The sequence below is a fragment of the Sorex araneus genome, chromosome 1 (assembly GCF_027595985.1).
Source record: "Sorex araneus isolate mSorAra2 chromosome 1, mSorAra2.pri, whole genome shotgun sequence".
NCBI classification, from domain to species: Eukaryota; Metazoa; Chordata; class Mammalia; order Eulipotyphla; family Soricidae; genus Sorex; species Sorex araneus.
The window spans coordinates 349,994,595-350,015,379 of NC_073302.1; the positions used below are offsets into that span (position 1 = coordinate 349,994,595).

At 37.9% G+C, this 20,785-nt stretch overlaps 1 protein-coding gene across 2 annotated transcripts in view; it reads left to right on the top strand.

Annotated features, from left to right (window-relative positions):
* The window catches only part of NPSR1 (neuropeptide S receptor 1), a 267,077-nt gene that overhangs the window by 194,888 nt on the left and 51,404 nt on the right, over window positions 1-20,785 (top strand). Inside the window, exons 4-5 of one of the 2 annotated variants that reach the window (XM_004606883.2) lie at window positions 4,509-4,602; window positions 14,677-14,878. In XM_004606883.2, coding sequence (XP_004606940.2) covers window positions 4,509-4,602; window positions 14,677-14,878 — 296 coding nt within the window. The remainder of the gene's footprint in view (window positions 1-4,508; window positions 4,603-14,676; window positions 14,879-20,785) is intronic. The other variant, XM_012932358.2, reaches the window with a different exon arrangement.

The window sequence follows — 20,785 nt, forward strand, 5'->3', positions numbered from 1 at the left end:
TCCAAGGAAATTAATGGAAAACTCTTAAATGCATATTTCTAATGAAGGGTAAAATACTAAAAAGACTACAGTATTGTATGATTCCAACAATATGACATTCTAGGAAAGGTAAAATTCTTTAAATTTAAAAGAAAAAGTTGTTGTCAAGAATTTGAAATATGAATATTAACTTAAAGAGATTTTTTTGGCAGAGCAACTTTTCTATGTGATACTATAATAGTGGACAGACATTATGCAATTTTCAAAAACATAGATTATGCAAATGGAGAATTAACCATGTAGTTTAGTTATCATACGTCAATGTTGGGTCATCAGTTTTGTTTTTTTTTTTTTTTTTTAATTTATTTTATTGAGTCACCAAGTGGAAAGTTACAACGTTCTCAGGTTTATATCTCAGTTATACAATGCTCAAACACCCATCCCTTCACCAGTGCCCATATTCCACCACCAATAAAAACAAAAACAAACAAAAAAAACAAAAACAAAAACAAACAAACAAAAAAAACAGTATACATCCCACACCTCACCCCCCAACCCCCACCCCGTGCGTGAGTGATAATTTCACTTCCTTTTCTCTTTACCTAGATTACATTCCAAGGGTCATCAGTTTTGACCGTGGACCATACATAGTAAAGCAAGATGTCTATAAGAAGGAAATAGCAGTAAGGTAAAATAGAAAAAGACCTCTCTTCTAGTTTTTTTCTGTAAATCTAAAATTCTTCTAAAAATAATTACATTATTTTTAAAAAGTAAGTCAGGCTATCCTCCTTTAAAAGAATCCAAACTGATTTTTTTCGAAATAAAAATTTTTTTAGTTTCCTGAGTTTAACTAAACCTCATGCTTCTGCAAGATTTTCTTTGGTTTCACATTTCCTAGGTCATTTTTGTCAGAATTTAGAGGTGGGGTAGTGAGAATTCAGACATATGTCCTCAACTTGCCATCTGTTCTCCAAATGGCTTCCCATATGTTGTTTATATGTAGAATTTTCATTGTTGACATTTATGAATTGACTATAATTGTACTTTGATTTCCTTCTTCACTAAAGTTAATTACAAGTGTGTTTAAATTTCCAAGTGACATATATTTTTTAAAAAACCATGATACTAATTTCAGCTTCTATTGCTTGTTGTTTAAAATATGTGAATTGCATAAATTTCACTTTGGAGAATATTTCAAGATTTTTAGTAGTTAAGTATATCATCAATTTTTGAAATGTCCATTTTACAACAACACATATGATTTTTAAAGTTTATTATAAATCTAGTTATAATTTTTATTCTGTAAAATTTTGAACTATATATAAAACACTATATATATGTTTATGTTTATTGTGGTATATCTTTGTGGATTCACTGATTCTATCTTGTATATTTTATCATCATAAATAATTCCTTTGTCCCATATAGTGCTATTTGATTTTATGTTATTTACCTAATAGTAGCAATGTAATGAATGCTTTCTTGTATGTTTTTTTATTGCTTGGCACATTTTCAGCCATTCATCTCTTTCTGAATTTTGTTTATCATTTAGTTTTAAATGTTAGTAATCAGTATACAACCAGGAAAATTTTTGGTAATAGCTTTTAATTTACCCAGGAGCTTAAGCCTTTTTTAAAGCAGGGAATTATGCCATTCATTTTTATTGTGGCAAATAGTTTCTGGTATTAATCTAGTCACCTGATATTAATTTTTGTGTTATTTTTGTTTTTCCATTCTTTTTGGTTAATTGTGATAGGTTGAAAAGTTTCCCCCGAATAGATCCAAATCCTGATTCCAAAACCTATATATGTTACCTTACATGGCTAAAAATGTAGATTTAGCAATTTTGATTAAAGTTCTTGAAACTGAAGGCTTTATTCTGAATTCTCCTGGTGAATCTAAATGTCATTTTATATATATATGTATATATATGTATATATATATATGTGAGGAAAGCTGAGGGAAACTTGACTTGATGTGCAGATAAAAGACAGGGCAGCAATGTAACCATGGACTCAGAGATGGGAGAGAGATGGTCATAACGTCAAGGAAAGATGGCAAAGCCCTAAAATCAGAAGAGGCAATTGGGCTTTTTTTTCCTACAGTCATTCATGGAACTGTAATCCTACAAACGACTTCTTTTGACATATTGGAGATGAACTTCTAATCTTCAGAATTATGGGAGAGAGTTCACTTATGTTTTGGTAAACCACAAAGTTTGTGGTAGGTAATCTGTTACAGCAGCCAACAGAAATGAATGCAAAATGTTTTCCTCCATTTTTATTTGCTTCTTTTATGATTTTCATTTTTATATTTAATATAACTTTATTAAAGTAAATGTTTAAAACAACTACAAAAATATCTAGCATCATTTTCTTCTTTAATTTTCTCCTCTTACCAGATTCCCTAAATTTTTTTTCTGCCACACTTCACATTTACAATTATTTTTTATGGACATTCAGTGGTTTTCTGTTTAATTATTTTCCCTATCTGTTATCATTTTATCCCTTCCTTCTTCTTAAGTTCTAATTTTAAAAACAATTCTCAATCAACAGAAATATTTTACCCATATAGACTTTTTAAAATTTACTTTTTTTATTGAATCACCGTGACAGATAGTTACAAGTTTTCATGTCTGAGTTATAATCACACAGTGATCAAACATCCATCCCTCCACCAGTGCATATTCCCCACCACCAATCTCCCCAGTATACCCCCCTTTCCCACCCTCCCACTGCCTCCATGGAAGACAAATTCCAGATAGACTTTTAAGTAAGACTTTTTTAGATATCTACTAATGTTATTCTGAGCCTTGTTTCAGAAATGATATTTATAAAAATTCTTGAACTATACCTTTTCTTTCAAACTACAAACATGCTTTCATGTTTTCTAGCAATTATTTCTCTGAACAAAAGACATCATAATTTGAGATTGATTTATTTGAGGTGATTTAATTTTTTTTACCCTACCTATGTTTGAAGTTTTCAGAAATCGTGTGTTCTTTTTTATTGTGTTTTACAGTATCTATATTTGCATTAATGTAGTTTTCTCCTCTTTGATGCTTATTATCAAATCCACTCCTCCTGCTCCAGATTCTGAACTTGTGTTAGTTGCTTCTTTCAGCCTAGCTAGAGATGACCCAGATTCTTGCCACTTTCTCACCATGAAGTATCACCCCCTAGGTATCTGCCCTTGGGACTCTCTTCTTCAACCTTTTCTGGTGTTCTGTACCTCAGCTGTGTGTGTCAACCTCAGGAAGTTTGAACTCACAGTTCAAATGTAGCAAAAGTTTTCTGACAATTGTGTGATTTTTTTATTACTAAATTTAGCCATCATTTTTATCTCTGTATATTTGTCATATATTTAGCAAGCAGATAATTTCTTCTTACACTCTTTAGGAAAGCCCTCAGTTTCAACAGTAACCAAGTCCCCCCTCCCTGTGGCACCTTTTACAACATTTGAGTAGGGACACCTTTGGGGTAGTGTTAACAGGAAATAAATCATATAAAAACACAATGTAGCTAATTGGCCAGCTGTTATTGGTAAGGACCAGGGAAAAACTAAAATGAGCAAATTCAGGACAAAATTATTTCCAAAACCATGTGATTTGTAATAATTTTAGATTTTTTTATGATAAAAGAATCATTAGACATCAATCTTTGGATTATTCTCAACTGACCCAAAGTTTATGAAGCAAAGATAGGGTTGATCTATTTGTAAAATTAAGGCTCAAAAGTTGCTGAAAATTTTCCACTTTGATAATTCGTGAAGGAATATTTCATGTATAGGCTCTGGTATTGTGATTCAGTGGTAAAATAAAAACAGATACCTTGAATGTCAGAAACCTGGGTTCAGTCTAACATTTCTGAGAGAAGAGGGAGAGAGATTCCATTTTATTGCATTTTGAGCATCTGATTCAAGAATATATATTAAACTCTTGAATCCCTATTTCCTTCTTTGCAGAATTATGAAAATAGCACAGAGTTAATTAATGGTTATGAGTAAGGTAAATAAATGAGAGGGTGGAAAGGAAAAAAGAGACCCCAGGACTAACTCTCAAAAACAATTCTACTATAGAAGTGAATAGGAAAAGTGAGCTATAGTGGTGACAGCTCAGATGATGATAAATGACTCAAAATAATACTTTAGTCCCCTGAAGCCAGAACCTTTCTGTCATCTCTCAACAATTCAACTGAACTTTTGTTTCTAATTAACCTGGAATATCAATTGTAGCAGAGAAAATTAGTTTAGCTTTAAAAGTCAATTGCAAGCAAATGTACCATGCAAATGTCAAGAAGGGCTGGTCCTGAAATGCAGAGTTTCCAAGAAGCCAAGTGAACCAGAGCTTCGGGCATTTCCAGTTGTCACCACATGAAATTAAAATTTCAGAACCAAGGACAGCACCCCACTTCCTGCCTCAGAGAGCCATCATCCTCTTCCTAACCCCTAAATAACAATTCCTTTCCATGAGGTGATTATTTGATGCCGTTTCCGTGATACCAATCACTGCCTTTCATCTATGTTTTCAGGTTGTGCTACTCTACGCCTCTACCTATGTCCTCGTGTCTCTCAGCATAGACAGATACCATGCCATTGTCTACCCCATGAAGTTCCTGCAAGGAGGTAAGCTGGCTCAATCAAATGTTATTCCATTAGGATTCATTGTTTGGTATAACTAGCATTATTTTTAATACATTTCTTTTAGTAAGTTTCTTCCTCTTCTCCCTTATCACCTTTTCTAACTGTGGTTCCAATTGTCAAAAATATATATACAGAAAAGAAAACTTGGGTGCTTGGTAAAATGGTGATGTTCCTCATGGATAGCCAACAGTTAGAAAATAAGGTGGGTTATAATGACTCACCTTGTGATCACTCACTTGAATTCTATGGTCTCAAGCTTTGCCCTTTAGACCAAGATTGACACAGACATTTATCCCTAGTCTGAGCAATCCTACTGCCTCTTGTTCATTTTGCAGAGAGCATACTTTCTCTTCCTTACCACCAAAATGATAGAGATAATCAAATATCATCAAAATATGACAAAAGCTAACCTGAAACTGAAGAAATATTTCAAACATTTTATGTACCACTCTGTATAATATACATCTATGGAATCTAAATTGATAGAGCAAGACCTTTAAAGTATAATAATTATGATCTGATACTATGAAATATATAGTATTGATAAATATATTTTAAATACTGTTAAATTTCTATAAATTAATTATAAAATGTAGTTTTTTGACAAAGATATTTCTGCTTCTTGGCATCTTATCTGGAGAAACACACACATGCATACATATTTATGTATGTATTATATAATGTGTGCTGCTTGGAATAGCAGGAATTCAGTACTAACCTTAAGGCTTAATTGCTGAATTATAGTATACCATGAATATATAGCTCATGATTCTAAATTCTTTATGTTAAATATACTAATCTTCATAGCAGCACTTGAAGGATGGTTCTATGATTACCTGTATCTTATAGTCTGGGAAATTGCATTCAGAGAGTTAAAGTAACTTTCCAATAGTCACATAACAAGTAAGCTTGGGGACAGAAATTGAATCCACATTTGTAGGTCTAGCTCTGGTGCCCTCCATGACTACACATCCTAACTTTCAATTAGGAAGTGTCAGTTCCTTGAATGGTATTATGCATCAACATGAAAATATTTACAGCTCATATTTATTGTGATTAAAACAAAATGCCTGATAATTCATATGGTACAATATAGAAATGTGACTCAACCCATGCTAGATACTGTGTGCAGAGAGAGAATGATAAAAGCAGGAGAAAATGCATGAAATAAGTAACACTTGCTTCCAAAGACCCACACTAACTTGTTCTCATTTCCAGTGATGGGAATCAGATTAGCCATAGTGAGAACAAGGACTTACAGGGAAGAAGGTAATTTCATACCAGGGACATATCTCAGTGCTGGGTGCAAGTAAGAATAATTTTAAATTAAAATTATTTAAAATAGTTTACTTTATGGAGATGTAAAATCAACAATCAGTCATCTGAGCACTTTTGTCCTCAGAACAAGGAAGGAAATGAGGGGAGAAGAAATGGAAAAAATACTTTATGGTACATGTAGTCAAAGTGAGATACACTTACTTAACCATTGACTTACATTAGTGTGCATATTCATATACACATATACATATAGATGAGTACAAACTTAAACTTTCTCACAAGATGTCCATGCCATTTTCTACATCATTAAGTTCCCGCAAGAAGGCAAGCTAGCTCAGTCAAATATTATGTCCTTAGAAATCATGCTTTATGGGCTACAACTCCGCGCTGCCCGGGGTTGGATTTTTCCTCTCCATCCTGTTTTTCTGCATGGAAAATGGAGGCAGCAGAAATATCCACGTGGCGAGAGCCACCTTCTAAGACTCCTAACCCATAGGTACGGTTTTTGCAGTTTTGTGGCTCATAGGCAATCATGGAAAGTGGGCGTTACCGGCACGCCCTCGGCCCAGATAAGATCCGGAGCTGCTGAGCGCGAAACAGACCCTCTGCTCCTAAAGACTTTTATTCCAGAGGTCTTCTAACCCATTTTGGCACCCAGAGCGGCTTCTTACAGCAATGCATTGGGACTGTGAACTGAGCTAAAATATCAGAAATCCAAAACCAAGCTCATAGAGTCTTCATACTCAGCAATGAAAAGAAATTATTAAATGATGCCTTTTTAGCAGACCTGATTGTTGGGGGAAATTCCAAACAATAATAGTGAGTTCTCTATTGAAATATTGAATGTATTCAAAGTATAGAGAGAATAAAGTGAAGATCATCAGCTACTTAGGTGGGAGCTGGGTGGGAGGGGGGTATTTTGGGGTTTCTGGTGGTGGGACATGTGCACTGGTGAAGGGATTGGGGTTTAATCATTATGTGACTGAGACTTACACCTGAAAGCTTTGTATATTTTTTCACAGTGATTCAATAAAATAAAAACTTAATATAAAAAAAGAAATCATGCTTTAGTACAGCAGCGTTGTTTGCACTAATATTCTTTTAGCAAGATTCTTTCTCTTCACTCTTATCCTCTATCACATTTTCTACCCGTGGTTCCCTAACAGAGCTTGATAGAGTTTGATACTGTTTGATAACAGAGTTTGACAAACGTGGGTAGAGTTTGACAAAACTCTACTCACCACGTAAGTACCAGCAACCCTTACCATTGGATCCTCTCACACCGTGTTCTCAGTCTACACTCCCTCTACTGACTTCAGTTTTACAGTCAGAAGTCAAGAGTTTGTTGTGGTGTCACTGTCCGCTCCTCTGCTTGGCCTCCTTACATTTTACATGAGCCGAATCATCCAGCATTTTTCTTTCTGACTTATTTTCTCTAACATAACCCCAATAACTTCCATCCATGCTGTAGTAAATGGCAAGAATTAATCTGTTTTTAAATTAAGTTGTATTCTATTGTGTAAATATATACATTGTCTTCTTTAGCTACATCTATTATTAGATACTAAGATTGCTTCCACATGTTGTCTATTTTAAGTAGTTCTGCAGTGAATAGAGAGATACATATGTATTTTCAAATTAGTGATTTTATACTCTTTAGATATATACCTGGTAGTTGAATTATTATTATTTTTGGTTTGGGGTCAGGCCAATGGTTTGTAGAGCTTACTGTTGGCTATGTGTTCAGGGATCTCTTCTGGCGGTGCTCAAGGGCCCGTATGGAGTGTTGATGATTGAACCTAAGTTAGCTTCTTATAAGCCAAGTGCCTTGTCCATGATACTGTCTCTCATGCCCCCACTATTATAAATTTTTGAGGAGCATTCTGTTTCCTACAGAATTAAATTCTCATTAAATTAAATTCTCACCAACAATAATTAAATCTTAATTTAATTCTTTCATTTCTGGTCATTCTCCATTATTTTATTTGAATTCCACTAAGATTTAGTTATTATACTCATTAATAATTATTTTAAGTCCCCATAGGTCATCTGTGTTTCTTCTTTTAGAGAAATGTTTATTCACATTGTCTGTTCATTTTAGGATTAGGTTATTTAGTCATGTTGTTTAATTGTTTGGATAATTTTTTTATCTTGGCTATTAACTCACTGTCAGATGTATGATGTGAAAATATTTTCTCCCACTCTGTATGATGTCTTTTCATTTTGGTAATAGCTTATGCTATGTCAAAGTTTTTTAGTTAAATTGGGAATATGAGAACATACAGAAACAGTATAAAAGCCATAAAACGGCAAACCCACATACTCATTAGTGAAAACGCAAAAAGTTTTCCTGCAAGATCAGATTGAAGGCAAGGATATCCAATCTCACCACTTGTTTAATATAGCATTTGAAATCCTACTAGAGCCAGATAAGAAAAGTAAATAAAAGGAATCCATTCCAAATAAAATTTTAAAATGAAATAAAACTTCCATTATTTATAGATGACATAAAATTTCACTAAAATATTGTAAACAATTAATTATTATGACAAATAGCAGGTTTCAAAATAAATATACAAAAATCTGTTTCATTTCTTTTTCAACAATGTTGTAGTAAAATAAATCAAGAAATAATTCTGAAGAGAGGCCACGACTGCCAAATGAAGGGGAGCCCTAAGAATCAGCTCCCCAAAAAAATGTGTTGAAGAGAGAAGTTGGGTGCAGACCCAAATTTGGATTCCTGTAAGATCTTCAGGAGAGACAGAGAAAGATGGTGGACCCTACTGGCTGAGGAAAGCAGATTGCAGTAGAGCCCTGGAGAAGCAAGAATGTGGAGGAAAGACCCAGGAAGGACTTACTGTGGCTGACTTGCAAGGCTGGAAGACTGTGCAGTGGAGCTGCTGCCATCTGGAGTGGATGCCCTCCACCCTCCTGTCAGAGCATCAACTAAGAGGCCAGAACTCAGAAATCTGGTGCACACATTTGTACATAGTTAAAACTGTGTCTTGGGAAGGAGAAATAGTATAGGGAATAGGGTGTTTGCTTTGCACACCATCAGCACTTTTTAATCCCTAGCACTTCATGTGCTACCACAAGTTAGCAGGAGTGATCTCTGAGCACAGAACCAGCAGTGATCTCTGGGCACAGAGCTAGGAGTGATCCCTGAGCACAAAGCCAGGAGTAAGACCTGAACATAAAGCAAGTGTGAGCTCATCATCAATGGATGTAACCCAGAGATAAAAGCAAAAATAAAACAAATACTCAAACTTCTGTCTTACCTGGCTCAATTCATTGGATCCACTACTGCACAACCTGACCTGCACTGCAGCTCCTAGCACCTCACTAATTTTACAGTTCACAGTCAACTGTTATATTCAAACTCAACAGAGTTGAGTTTCCTTGGTAACTGAGACTGTGGCCCAAATACAGTGGCTCACCTAGGAGGGTCTGTAAGCGACAAGCCAAGACCAGTTAGGCAACCAGGTTTGCTGACACAGTGTCAACCCTGCTAACTCGATAAAGACTTAAATACCAACAAAAGAGATTTTCAGCTAGACCCAAGGAACACAGAGAGCAGACACCAGTCTAGTCGACCTCGATGAGAGAGAACTACAGTATCTGTCCGTCACTCTGATCTATCCAAAATCTGAGCTGTTGTACCTGCAGGACTTTCTAATCATAATTTCAGTCGCCCCAGGTTCATGGAATGTTAGCTCATAGCCACCTACTAACATACACAAATCTGAATTCTCTGTCTGCTGCTTCCCCCCACTCAGGTCCTTCAAAGTTGATAGAATGCCTCCATTGACTGTGGAAAAACTGATAGAAGGGCAGTTAAACAGATATTTTCAAACCCAACACAGACTTTTCACATGGAGGTTGGAATTGTGATCCCACCCAATCATTGTTCAGACCTATTTAAATGGCATATGGGGTCATGTATGAATTAGGTCATATATGAATGGGTCATGTATGAATTAGTCATATAGAAATAATTCTAGCAATAGCTAACATATACCTTTATCTTAGTGCCACAGTTCTATCTAGATCTTAACAGTATTACCCAAAGACATAAACTTCAGTTCTTCTATTACAACCTAGAATTGACTAACTTAAATCACCCAGGAGCTACTAAGATCAATTTGCTGAACCACGGTGATCAGCTGCAGATCAGGCTCACTGGACTGACACAAGTCAGAAGTCAGAGAAATAGAAAGCTGTTCTGTGATGATAGACTGAAATTATTAACATTATTAAAATAACCATCTTTCCCAAAGCAGCACAAAATTCAAAGAAAAATTTTCAATGACATTCTGTAAGGGAATAGAAAAGCTTTACTGAAAGTTTTATGGAAGCATAAAAGAACCTGAATGGTCAATTATTTTCTAACAAATAAAAAGAAAAAAATGGAGAAATTATGATTCCCAAATTCAAACTAGATTAGAAGTGATAGTAATAAAAATAATATTGTATTGAGTTAAAAATAAATACACAGAACAAGGGACTAGAATTTAGAATCTATCAGTTAAACACATGTACAGTTAATATATGATAAAGAATACAGAGTTGTGATGAATAAGAGGCAACCTCTTCAGCAACAAATGGTGGTGGTAAACGTAGCTACATATAGATGAATGAAACAAGATACCAGTTCACCCTGTAGATACCAAAAATATTCAAAATAAATAAAATATGGTGCAGGAGGAAATAGTACAGTGAATAATGCACTTGCCTTGTGCATGGGAAACTTAGATTCAATTTCCAGCACCCTACGTGGTTCCCCAAGTCCACCAGGAGTGAGTCCTCAGTTCAGAGCCTAAAGTAAGTCCTGAGCACATCAAATTTGACAAAAAAGATGAAATACTCAGCTGTAATACATGAAAGCATTAAATGTATAATAAAAGCTTAGGTGAAATATTACACCCTGCACAGATCTTAAAGAAGTTTCAGGACTAGACTTAAATGAAAAGGTGCCAATAACTGCAATAAATCAGATTATACCCAAGTACTTTTAGATGGAGTAACAATAGCAATGGGAAATATGTATAGGAAAATGTTTGAACTATTGCCTAGGACATTTACTGGAGGTAGAATCTTTGGTATCCTTAACCAGAGGTATGCATGGGAACTTAACATATTTCTCCACTTTTATTAGTTTAAAAAATCAGCTATTTTGCCTATGGGGAATATGGCTGACTCTGAGTTCACTTCAGTATTATAAATGGCATCCTAAATTATAGGAAAGGCAGCAATGAATATTATAGCATTCTCTTAAAAATGTAGAACATTTTCTCACTACAACATTAATACAGGCTCAGAGTAATGAACTTGGAAAATAATAGACTAAACTTTGGGTAAAGATGAGAGCATGGAAACAGATACAAGTCCCTTCTCCTTCCTCTGTTCAACACCAACTGAAGAGTGTTGGGAACAAAACTCTTTCCCTTGTTCTTATTGGAATCAACCGACCTACCCTCAACCATTTCATGCAACATTCCCTCCTGCTTCTGCCTCCTGAGGTTCTAAATTTCTCTGATATCTCCTTAAAAGGTGCTCCTCAGTCTTTATCCCTTGGGTTTCATTGCCTGTAGATAGTACAGACATGTTCCTACCTCCACAAACTCCTTCCAGACCATTCCTCTCCATTAGTGCACATAAATGCTAGCTCTACTCCTTTGACAGTCCAGCTCTTGGACCAGGATAACCTCTGAGATGCTCTTTTTCTATTTATTTGTTTGTTTTATTATTATTACAAATGAAGATTTTGGTTTTTTAACATTTATTTTAATTTAGAAAAAAACACAACATTGATAAAATCCTAGAATTAAAATTGGTTTGATAACAAAGCTGCAATATTAAAATAACAGGTATTGAAAATCATTTTATGTGAAAATTATATCTGATCACAGGGTTATTAAGTCATTACCTGAGAATTTATTAAGGTATTTGTTGCTTTAGGAGGTGTCGCATGGCCACGTATATGACTGTGCAGTCCAAAGAATTCAGGATTTATGGTCTGGCCCAAAGAGTGGACATGGCAGCAGCTATAGGAGATTGGCCTGGCTTCTGGGGCTTTCGGGCATGTGGGGGTTGGAAGGAGGCTACCCACACAGACTCTGGAAAAAAAAACCCTCAGATCTCAGCCTAGGCACCAGGTATGGGAAGTTATTTGGAGATTGGCAGTTGAAGCCTTGGCATTGCTGGAGTGTGGGGTGTGGGTGCTGCTGTCTGACAGAACTTTGGCTGGGCAGGTGTTCAGCTTGCCCATCTCCCATGGGTGCTACAGAGTTTTCAGCTGCCAGGACCTGAATTCCATAAAGTTTAGTTGCAATGATCTTTTATATCCAAACATATGACAACTCCTCATCCAGTGGAGGTGTTCAAGATTCTCAGTCTCCTATCCTTCATCCTGTTCTCATCCCACGGTGACTTCCACCTAAATAAGCCATCCAATGCTATGGCCTCTTGAGTCCTATAGCCAGAAATGTGATTTTACAGGACCCCAAGACCAGCCCTCACATACTTATAGATCAGACCGCTTGTATCCTGATGGGGAGAATCTGAACCAGTGACTAATTCACACCTGAAAGAACGAAGGACAGGAGATAAGCTAGTACCTTGTAACATTCATCCAAGGAACTGCTTTGCTTAGAGCTGTGTTTTAAAAAAGTGATCCTATCCCAGACATTCGTGTCAAAGCGAGTGAGAGCTCAGTAGGAGAAAGCAGAGGTTAACTGGACAAAGAGGGGCAGGAGACCAATAGAAAGACACCAATAGCTTCAGCCAGGAGGAAAGCACAATGTGACCCGAGACAGTGTTTCAGGAGGCAAAGGACCAGCTTTAAACTCAACCAGGCATGGGAACCACAAATCATCCAGTGGCAGTAGAACCAATTAGGAATTTATCTATACCCTTTCCCCCTTTCTTCCTTACGCATTAACTTAGAGAAATCCCAAATAGAAACATTAAAAATAGCAAGCAGAAGGGTGGAGAGATTGTGCTGTGGGTAGGGCACTTGTCTTGCTGCAGTGACAGGGTTGATCCCTAGAGGCCCATATGGTCCTCAGAGGCTGACAGAAGTAATTTCTGAGTGCAAAGCCAGGAGTAATCTCTGAGCACTGCCTGGTGTGGCCCCCCTTAAACAAAAAGTTTCCCAAAAACAGAGTCAGAGAACTGGTCTCTCGTTCCAGATTCTAAGTCCTAACCTAACACAGGCTCACTTCCACAGGAAAGGTTAAGATTCCTTTTGGTGGTGGTGGATGTAGGCTCCCAAACAGTGCTCAGGAGACCCAACCCTTCTTGTGATTCTTGGCTCACCAGGCCAACCATTCAATGGAAGACCTGAGATGTGGAGCTCGGGCATTTGTGGTGCCAGAGATTACCCAGGTGTGACCATCCTAGAAGTGCTGAAGGCCTCTAGGGCTGCATGTGGTGATGTTCAGGAGGTCACTTAGTGCCAGGGATTGAGTAGGAGTGGTCAAGACAAGTACCACAACCCCTGTCCTATCTCTTTGGCTCTGCCAGCAGGATTTTTCTGCCACCCATAAATTGTGCCAGACATTAAGGTACTTCCCTCCATTTCCAAAAGGAACAGAACCATCATCTTAATGGATCACTGCTTATATATAAAGAGAAAATGGAAAGACCAAAAAATTATTATAATAATTTATCCTCTAAGCCTTCTTAGTGATTCAGTAATATGTTTTCTAAATCTCTCTATTATCTCTTCCTAGTGCATACAACTCTGTAAAAATAGAACTCCAGATACAATTATCCAAAATATTTGAGTCAAGATTCTAATAGAATCCCTAGCTTCTTACAGAATTTTTCTTATTTTGCAGTTCCTTAATATAAACTACACTGATACCACTTGATACTGCACTCTACGGCTCACCCAAATATGCATATGTTTGCTTTACAAATTGAAATTAGGGGAATGAGGAGTTATATGTCTCCCAAAATAGAGAGACCACCAGCACTTATAAGCAAAGGTAACAAACTAGTCTACGATCAAAGAAGAGCTTCAATAGGAGTATTTATACAACCGAAATAATTCTATTACAACAGCTGGTTTTTAAAAGCACCAATTTCATTATGTTTCTACAGTCTCATTATGACCTTTTAGTACACATAATTGTTTTTCAATCTACTTTTGTGAAGAACTGAAGTTTAAACTGAGTGATTTGTCCTCAGTCATATTATATTTCAAGGCCATGACTACCAGGCCTTGATGCTGGGTTCTGAAACCATGCCAGTATTCTTTCTCTGTCCTACAATCCCACCTCATTATTTCAAACAAAATAATATTCCTTTATATTTAGAAAATATCTTTCAAACACTGTCACTATGCTTCAAAGAACTAGACACAATAGAAGGATACAAAATAGACAAAAGCATATTCCCCTGCATTTGAGGATGGGAAGGTAACCAGAGGCATGTATTTTAATGTAAATATATCAAAATATAGATAGAAATAAACTGTTTCATAATACCATGGAAGTAGATACATTAACTTTGCAAGTCAGGTGAGTAAATCACTAAATAAGAAAAAATAGAAAATGGGGACACTTTTTCTATGCTATGGAGGGTGCTATGCTCTGTGCAAACAATATTTTCAACTCCTCCATTCGTATGATGCTTTGCCAGTCCTACTGACACCTGGAAATAGAGATGATTCTGAGAGGTCCTTGAGTTCAACTCCTACTGGGATCCTCCTGTTCTACACTGGGCACCAAGGATGTTTCCAGATACCCAGTTATTCCTCTTTCCTTTGAGCAGAAAAGCAAGCCAAGGTCCTTATCGTGATCGCCTGGAGCCTCTCATTCCTGTTCTCCATCCCCACTCTGATCATATTTGGAAAAAGAAAACTCTCCAATGGTGAAGTTCAGTGCTGGGCCCTGTGGCCTGATGACTCCTACTGGACCCCATACATGACCATCGTTGCTTTCCTGGTGTATTTCATTCCCCTGACTATCATCAGGTAAGAGGCCATCAGTTCAGACCCTCAAAGGGACTTTTTTTTACCAACTCCCTCTCTGTCCCTACAGATCACCTGCTGGTCCTGATGTCCTGCAGGGAGCAAACCAGGCTGCCAGAGTTTATTTGAAGCCACTGTATACTAAGATCAACTCCTCTAAAGTAGAGTAAGGAATGGGACAATGATATTTACTGAATGTGTATGCCAAAACAGCATTGGGAGAGCAGGAAATGGACAGAGAGACAGTACCAGTGAGTGAACTGCCTCAGCAATCAAACCAAAGAGTGTTATCTTTGTCCCGTAGTCATGATAGCCATATATGGCCTTTCTGCATGTAAAACCCACAAAATTTACTTGGTCATATAGCAGGATGACCTCTAAAAGAGGGGTACTCTGCACATGCATGAGAGTATGGAATTTTAAGTGTGTGTGTGTATGTATGTGTGGACTATACATACTGATTCTGCATCTTTTAAGTGTTCTCAGGTTTACAATGATGAGTCACATGATATGTCTTAGGTGTAGGACATTCTCTGATTTTTTGATAGTATAAGTAACTCTGCAAAAAAAGTCTTTGTACTTGATATTGTTCACAAGTACCTAATTATTTTATCAGAACTCTTTTCAGAATTTGTAGACCTAGCATGATGCTCATTTTAAGAATTTTACATATTTACAAGTGATGTTCTAGACAGGCATACTTCAGAAAATAAGAACTTTGCTTTTTTCAGGGCTGAAGAGATAATACAGAGAGCAGGGCTCTTGCCTTGCACATGGCCTACACAGGTTGAATCCCCAGAACCCCACATGGTCTCCAGAGTCTTGCCAAGAATGATCCCTGAGCTGAGCCAAAAGAAGCCCTGAGCAATGCTAAATTGTGACCCAAAACACAAAGAACAAAAAAAGTGCTTTGGTTATTCCTTGAAAGGTGGCACCACTTTTATATAATACTTTACCTACCAGAGAGATTAAAAATAATCCGTTTTTCAAACTTAGTCTTACACTAAGTTCACCCTGACTGAGGAGATTCAATCTCTTCCCTTTTAAAATAAACTTTTCTGGTTCAGTGTTTCAATATGTGCTGCTTTGATTAAATAGTTGGATGTTTTTCAAGTGTTTTCTAAGATTGTAGGAATTACTTATTTGTGTTCTTTGTCCATTTCAGATCATAAAATATTTAAGTGTCAGAAATGTTATGTATCACACAATCCAGCCCTGGATATATTTGTGTAACTTCAGTACTATGTTTATGACAGTATAGGTGCAGCTGCACAGGTAGTGTTGAGGTGCAGCTACCAAAGTGCCCGTTACCTTCCAGTGATATCCTTAATTCCCTCTAGCCGCCTCTTCATTCCCTGAATTTACAATTCAGCCTGAAAAATCTCAGTTTTATAATCCAAGACCAAGGATATTTCTCATTGTTTGTCAATTCCCTTGTTTAGTTTCTCTATGCCACAAATGAGAATCTAGTATTTGTCCTTTCTCCATTTTTTTCCACTTAATTTGATGCTCTCCACTTCTATCTAAGTTGCAGTGTACTATAAGATTTCATTTTGTCGCCGCATAGTATCCTGATCCACAGTTTCTTTATCCACTCATTTGTCACTAGCATTTGGTTTGTTTTCATATCCTGGATACTAAGTGCTTCAATGAATGTAGATATGCATTTATTTTTTCAAATCAACATTGTTGTGTTTTTAGGGGTAGATGACAAGAAGTATAATTGCTGGACCATATGAAATTTCTATTATTACTTTTTAATAGAAATATTTGTACTATTTTCCAGAGGATGAACCAGATGACATCCCCACCAATAGGGAATAGGCATTTCTTTTTAACTACAATCCCACCAACTTTGGATACTTTCAGTCTTTCTGATGTATACCATTCTCACTGGTGTTAGATAATATCTCATTGTCATTTTGATTTTTCAATTCCCTGATAACAAATGGCAAACACTTTATTATATGCCTACTAGCCACCAAAGTCTCTCTTCAGTTCATGCATGTTCATCTACTTTCCCTATTTTGATGGGATTCATCTATTTTGATATGATTGATTTTTTTGTTGTTATTGAGCTTTGTGAATAATTTATTAATTTATTTATAATGCATTAATCTTGGATATTAGCTTTTCTCTGGATGTTGGCTGTTGATGGGATTACACGGTGGAGGGGGGCAGTCTCTGGGTGTGACTGCCTAGCTACTGGAAAATGGAGGATCTGGGTGGAAGAGGCCCAGTCTCCATCTGAGGAAGCTATAAAACCAAGCTACTGAAAGAGAACGATGCAGTCTCTTGCCCCATCGCCTGGCTGTCTTCACGGGGGCCCATCTGAGGGGATGGGTTGCGTTTCCCTCCCCCCACCCCACCCCTGAGTGAGCCTTGACAGTTGAGGACCTCCAGAACCCAGCCACAGCCATGCTCATGCCACTCTCCACATGTTCTGAAGAGCCTCACGCATGGGGGAGCTGGTGGAGGAACCCAGGTGTGCGGGACCGGGGCCAAGATCTCCAAGGCTGCTTGGATCAGGACTGGGCCTCTTACACCCAGACCCCCCATTTTCCAGTAGCTAGGCAGTCATACCCAGAGACTGTCCCCGGTACCATGTAATCCCATCAACGGCCAGCATCCAGAGACTATAAAACCAAGCTCTCAGACCGCAATGCGGCCGCATGACATCTAATAGCCTAGTTCTCCCTCTTGGAGAATCTAACAAGCTACTGAGAGTCTATTGCCCACTTGGGAGAGCCTGGCAAGCTCCCCGTGGTGTATTCATATCCAAAATACAGTAACAGATATATACATACCTCTCGGAGAGCCCAGCAAGCTATCAAGAGTATCTTACCTGCACAGTAGAGCCTGGCAAGCTACCTGTGGCATATTTGATATGCCAAAAACAGTAAAAATAGGTCTTATTCCCCTGACCCTGAAAGAGCCTCCAATCGTTGGGAAAGATGAGTAAGGAAAGGCTGCTAAAATCTCAGGGCTGAGTGTAATAGAGCCGTTACTGGTGCCCGCTTGAGTAAATTGACGAACAAAGGGATGACAGTGATACAGTGTCAGCTTTTCAACTGACTATAGAGTGCAAATATTTTATCACGTTTGGTAGGTGTCTTAATTTTGGCCCATATTTCTTTTACCAAGTAAATGCATTTTAATTTGATGGAGTTAAATTTATTTGCCTGTGTTTGTTTTGTTATCTTTATCAATGGAGTCAAATTATTTAAAACACCTCTGAATTCCATATTCTATAAAGTTCTGCCTATGTTTTCAGCCACGTGTTTTGTGGATTCTGGACAAGGTCTTAATCCTCTTGAATTAACTTAGTCATGGTGTGAGGTATAAACGATTTTTTTTATTCCTCTCATTTTTATGCATGACTATTTGGTTTTACTGGAATCATTTGTTGAAGAGACTTCCCTTCCTCTATTTCATGCACCCAAATCATACATTTCATGCACTCCTTTTCGTCCACCCAAAGAAATATATGTTCATTTCTTCCCCTCATTTGTCATACATTAACTGCACATAGAATTGAGGTTTTATCTTAGGACTCTTAAAACTATATTGTTAATGTGAAAAACTTATCCTTAGTCCAGTACCACATAGTTTTTGTTTATTATAGCTTTCCAGTGCACTTTAAAGTCATGTGATGCGGCATTTTTTTTAGGCCAACACAACTTATAAAGTTGTTTATATGAGTTTGGGCATACAATGCTCCAAAATAATTCCACCACCAGTGTCATCTTTGTGTTTGTCGTGACAGTTTAGGTGTTTCTCTTGTAAGCAACAAAGGGTTGAATTTGTTTCCTAATTCATCCAGTTACTCCATATCTTTGAAAAAAAGAATATAATCCATTAATATTTAGAGAAATAATTGGTATGAATTTGTTGTCATTTTTCTGAGTACTTTGGTCAGTTTTGTCATTAAACATTTTGTTTACTTATAAGAATCCATTAAGTTGTCTACACAGTTGCTTTAGATGCAACAAATGCCCTCATCAGTTTTTGTTTGAGATTGTTTTTATCACACTGTCAAATCTGATTGATAGCTTCAGGGTAGAGAATTCATGGTTGCAGTTTTTTTTATTTAGCCCTTTGGCCACTCATTTCATTTTCTTCTTGCTTGTAGTTTCATTTGCAAAATCTGATGTGAGTTTTATGTTGTTTCTTTTGTAGCAGGACCGAGACTGCTTCTTCTCTTGCCATTTTAGGAGTATATCTCTAGCTTTTGTTTTGCCATTTGACAAGACTATATCTTGATATTGTTACCTTTGCTACTTTGGGGCTAGCGACAGAATAAACTCTTTAAATCCCATCTTGATTTTATTACTTTCCAAGAACTCATTGTAATCTCTATCTGTCTGCTTCAGCAGCTTACTTCAAGAAGAGGGGCCTAATATCATCATCATTATCCCATTGATCCTCGAATTTCTCAAGCAGTCTTAGTAACGTCATCATTCGTCCTAGCTCTGAGATTTTTGAAGCCTCTCTCTACTCGTCTTTCCCAATGATGGCGCATTGGAGTCTCTTTCAGGGTCAGGGGAATGAGACCCAGCTTGTTACTGGTTTTAGCATATTAATACACCATGGGGTCCTTGCAAGGCACTCCCTTGTAAGCAGGAAACTCTTGGTAGTTTGCCAGGTTCTCCCAGAGGGAGAAGTAGGCTATAAGATGTCACACGGCTGCAAAGCAGCTGCTTTGCTCCCGGGAGCTTGCTTTTAAGTCTCTGGATGCTGGCCGTTGATGGGATTCCACGGCGTCGGGGGCAGTCCCTGGGTGTGACTGCCTAGCTACTGGGAAATGAGAAATCTGGGCAGAGAAGACCCAGTCCCGATCCGAGCAGGCTTGGAAATCTCAGCCCCAGGTCCCACACACCTGGGTTTCAATGCTGGTACCTTCATACATGAGGCTTGTCTGAACATGTGGAGAGGGCCTTGAGCATGACTGTGGCTAGGCTCCGGAGGCCTTCGGCTACCAGGAGCTCTGCTAGGGGTAGGGAGGGAAGCTGGAGCCCATCCCCTTCGAGGGACCCCGAGGAAGACTTTCCAAGAACTCATTGCAATCTCTATCTGTCTGCTTCAGCAGCTTACTACAAGAAGTGGGGTCTAATATGGGGCTTACAATTCGGGGTAGGTGGTGGCCAGGGAGTTTGATCTGACTGGAAAGTAGGGTCCAACCTGATAATTTTTCCTAAGAGTAGACTTACAGCCAGAAGAAGCTAGAGGGCTTTCCCTTCTAAAAGTTCAAGTTGGACAGAAGCATGATGGTGCCATCACGCCCTGCAGCCTTGCTGAGATTGGACAGTCTTGTCCTCTCTGTTGAGCAAACAAGTCACATCTACATTGCCCTCCTCTTTCCCGATTTGATCTTAGGAAAAAACTCTGAGGAAAGGTAAAGGTCCTTAAGGCAACTAGTCACAAGCAAGTCACAGCACTATGGGAAAGGACACACAGATGAAGGGACAGGCTAGTGGCGGTGGACAGAGAGCGTCTTTGTAGTGTTCGACTCGGCCCTTCCACTGCAGTGCCAGTGCATGTGTCTGCTTTTCTCCTGACTGTGCCAGTGCATGTCAGTGCCAGCGCATGTCTCTTCTTTTCTCCCTATCAATGCAAGCAGCCAAAGTTCCTCTGGGCCAGACAGGTACTGCATGTGTGCCACGGGCTCATGATCTGTTGTCTGGCTACATCTGCCTTGCTGGTCTTTTCACTGTCTAAACTTCACCCCATTAATTCAAGCTGTTTCCTTTCACCAGGACTTCTCAAACTTGCCTGGAGTCCTACTTGTGTGTCTTTGTAATGTCCTTGATAAAAGCAAAGTATAATTTGCGGATTGAGGAAATTATTTCCAAAGTGGTTTTGCTGGCCCTTCATCAAATTAAGGTCTCCTTAAATTCAGTTTCTTGATTC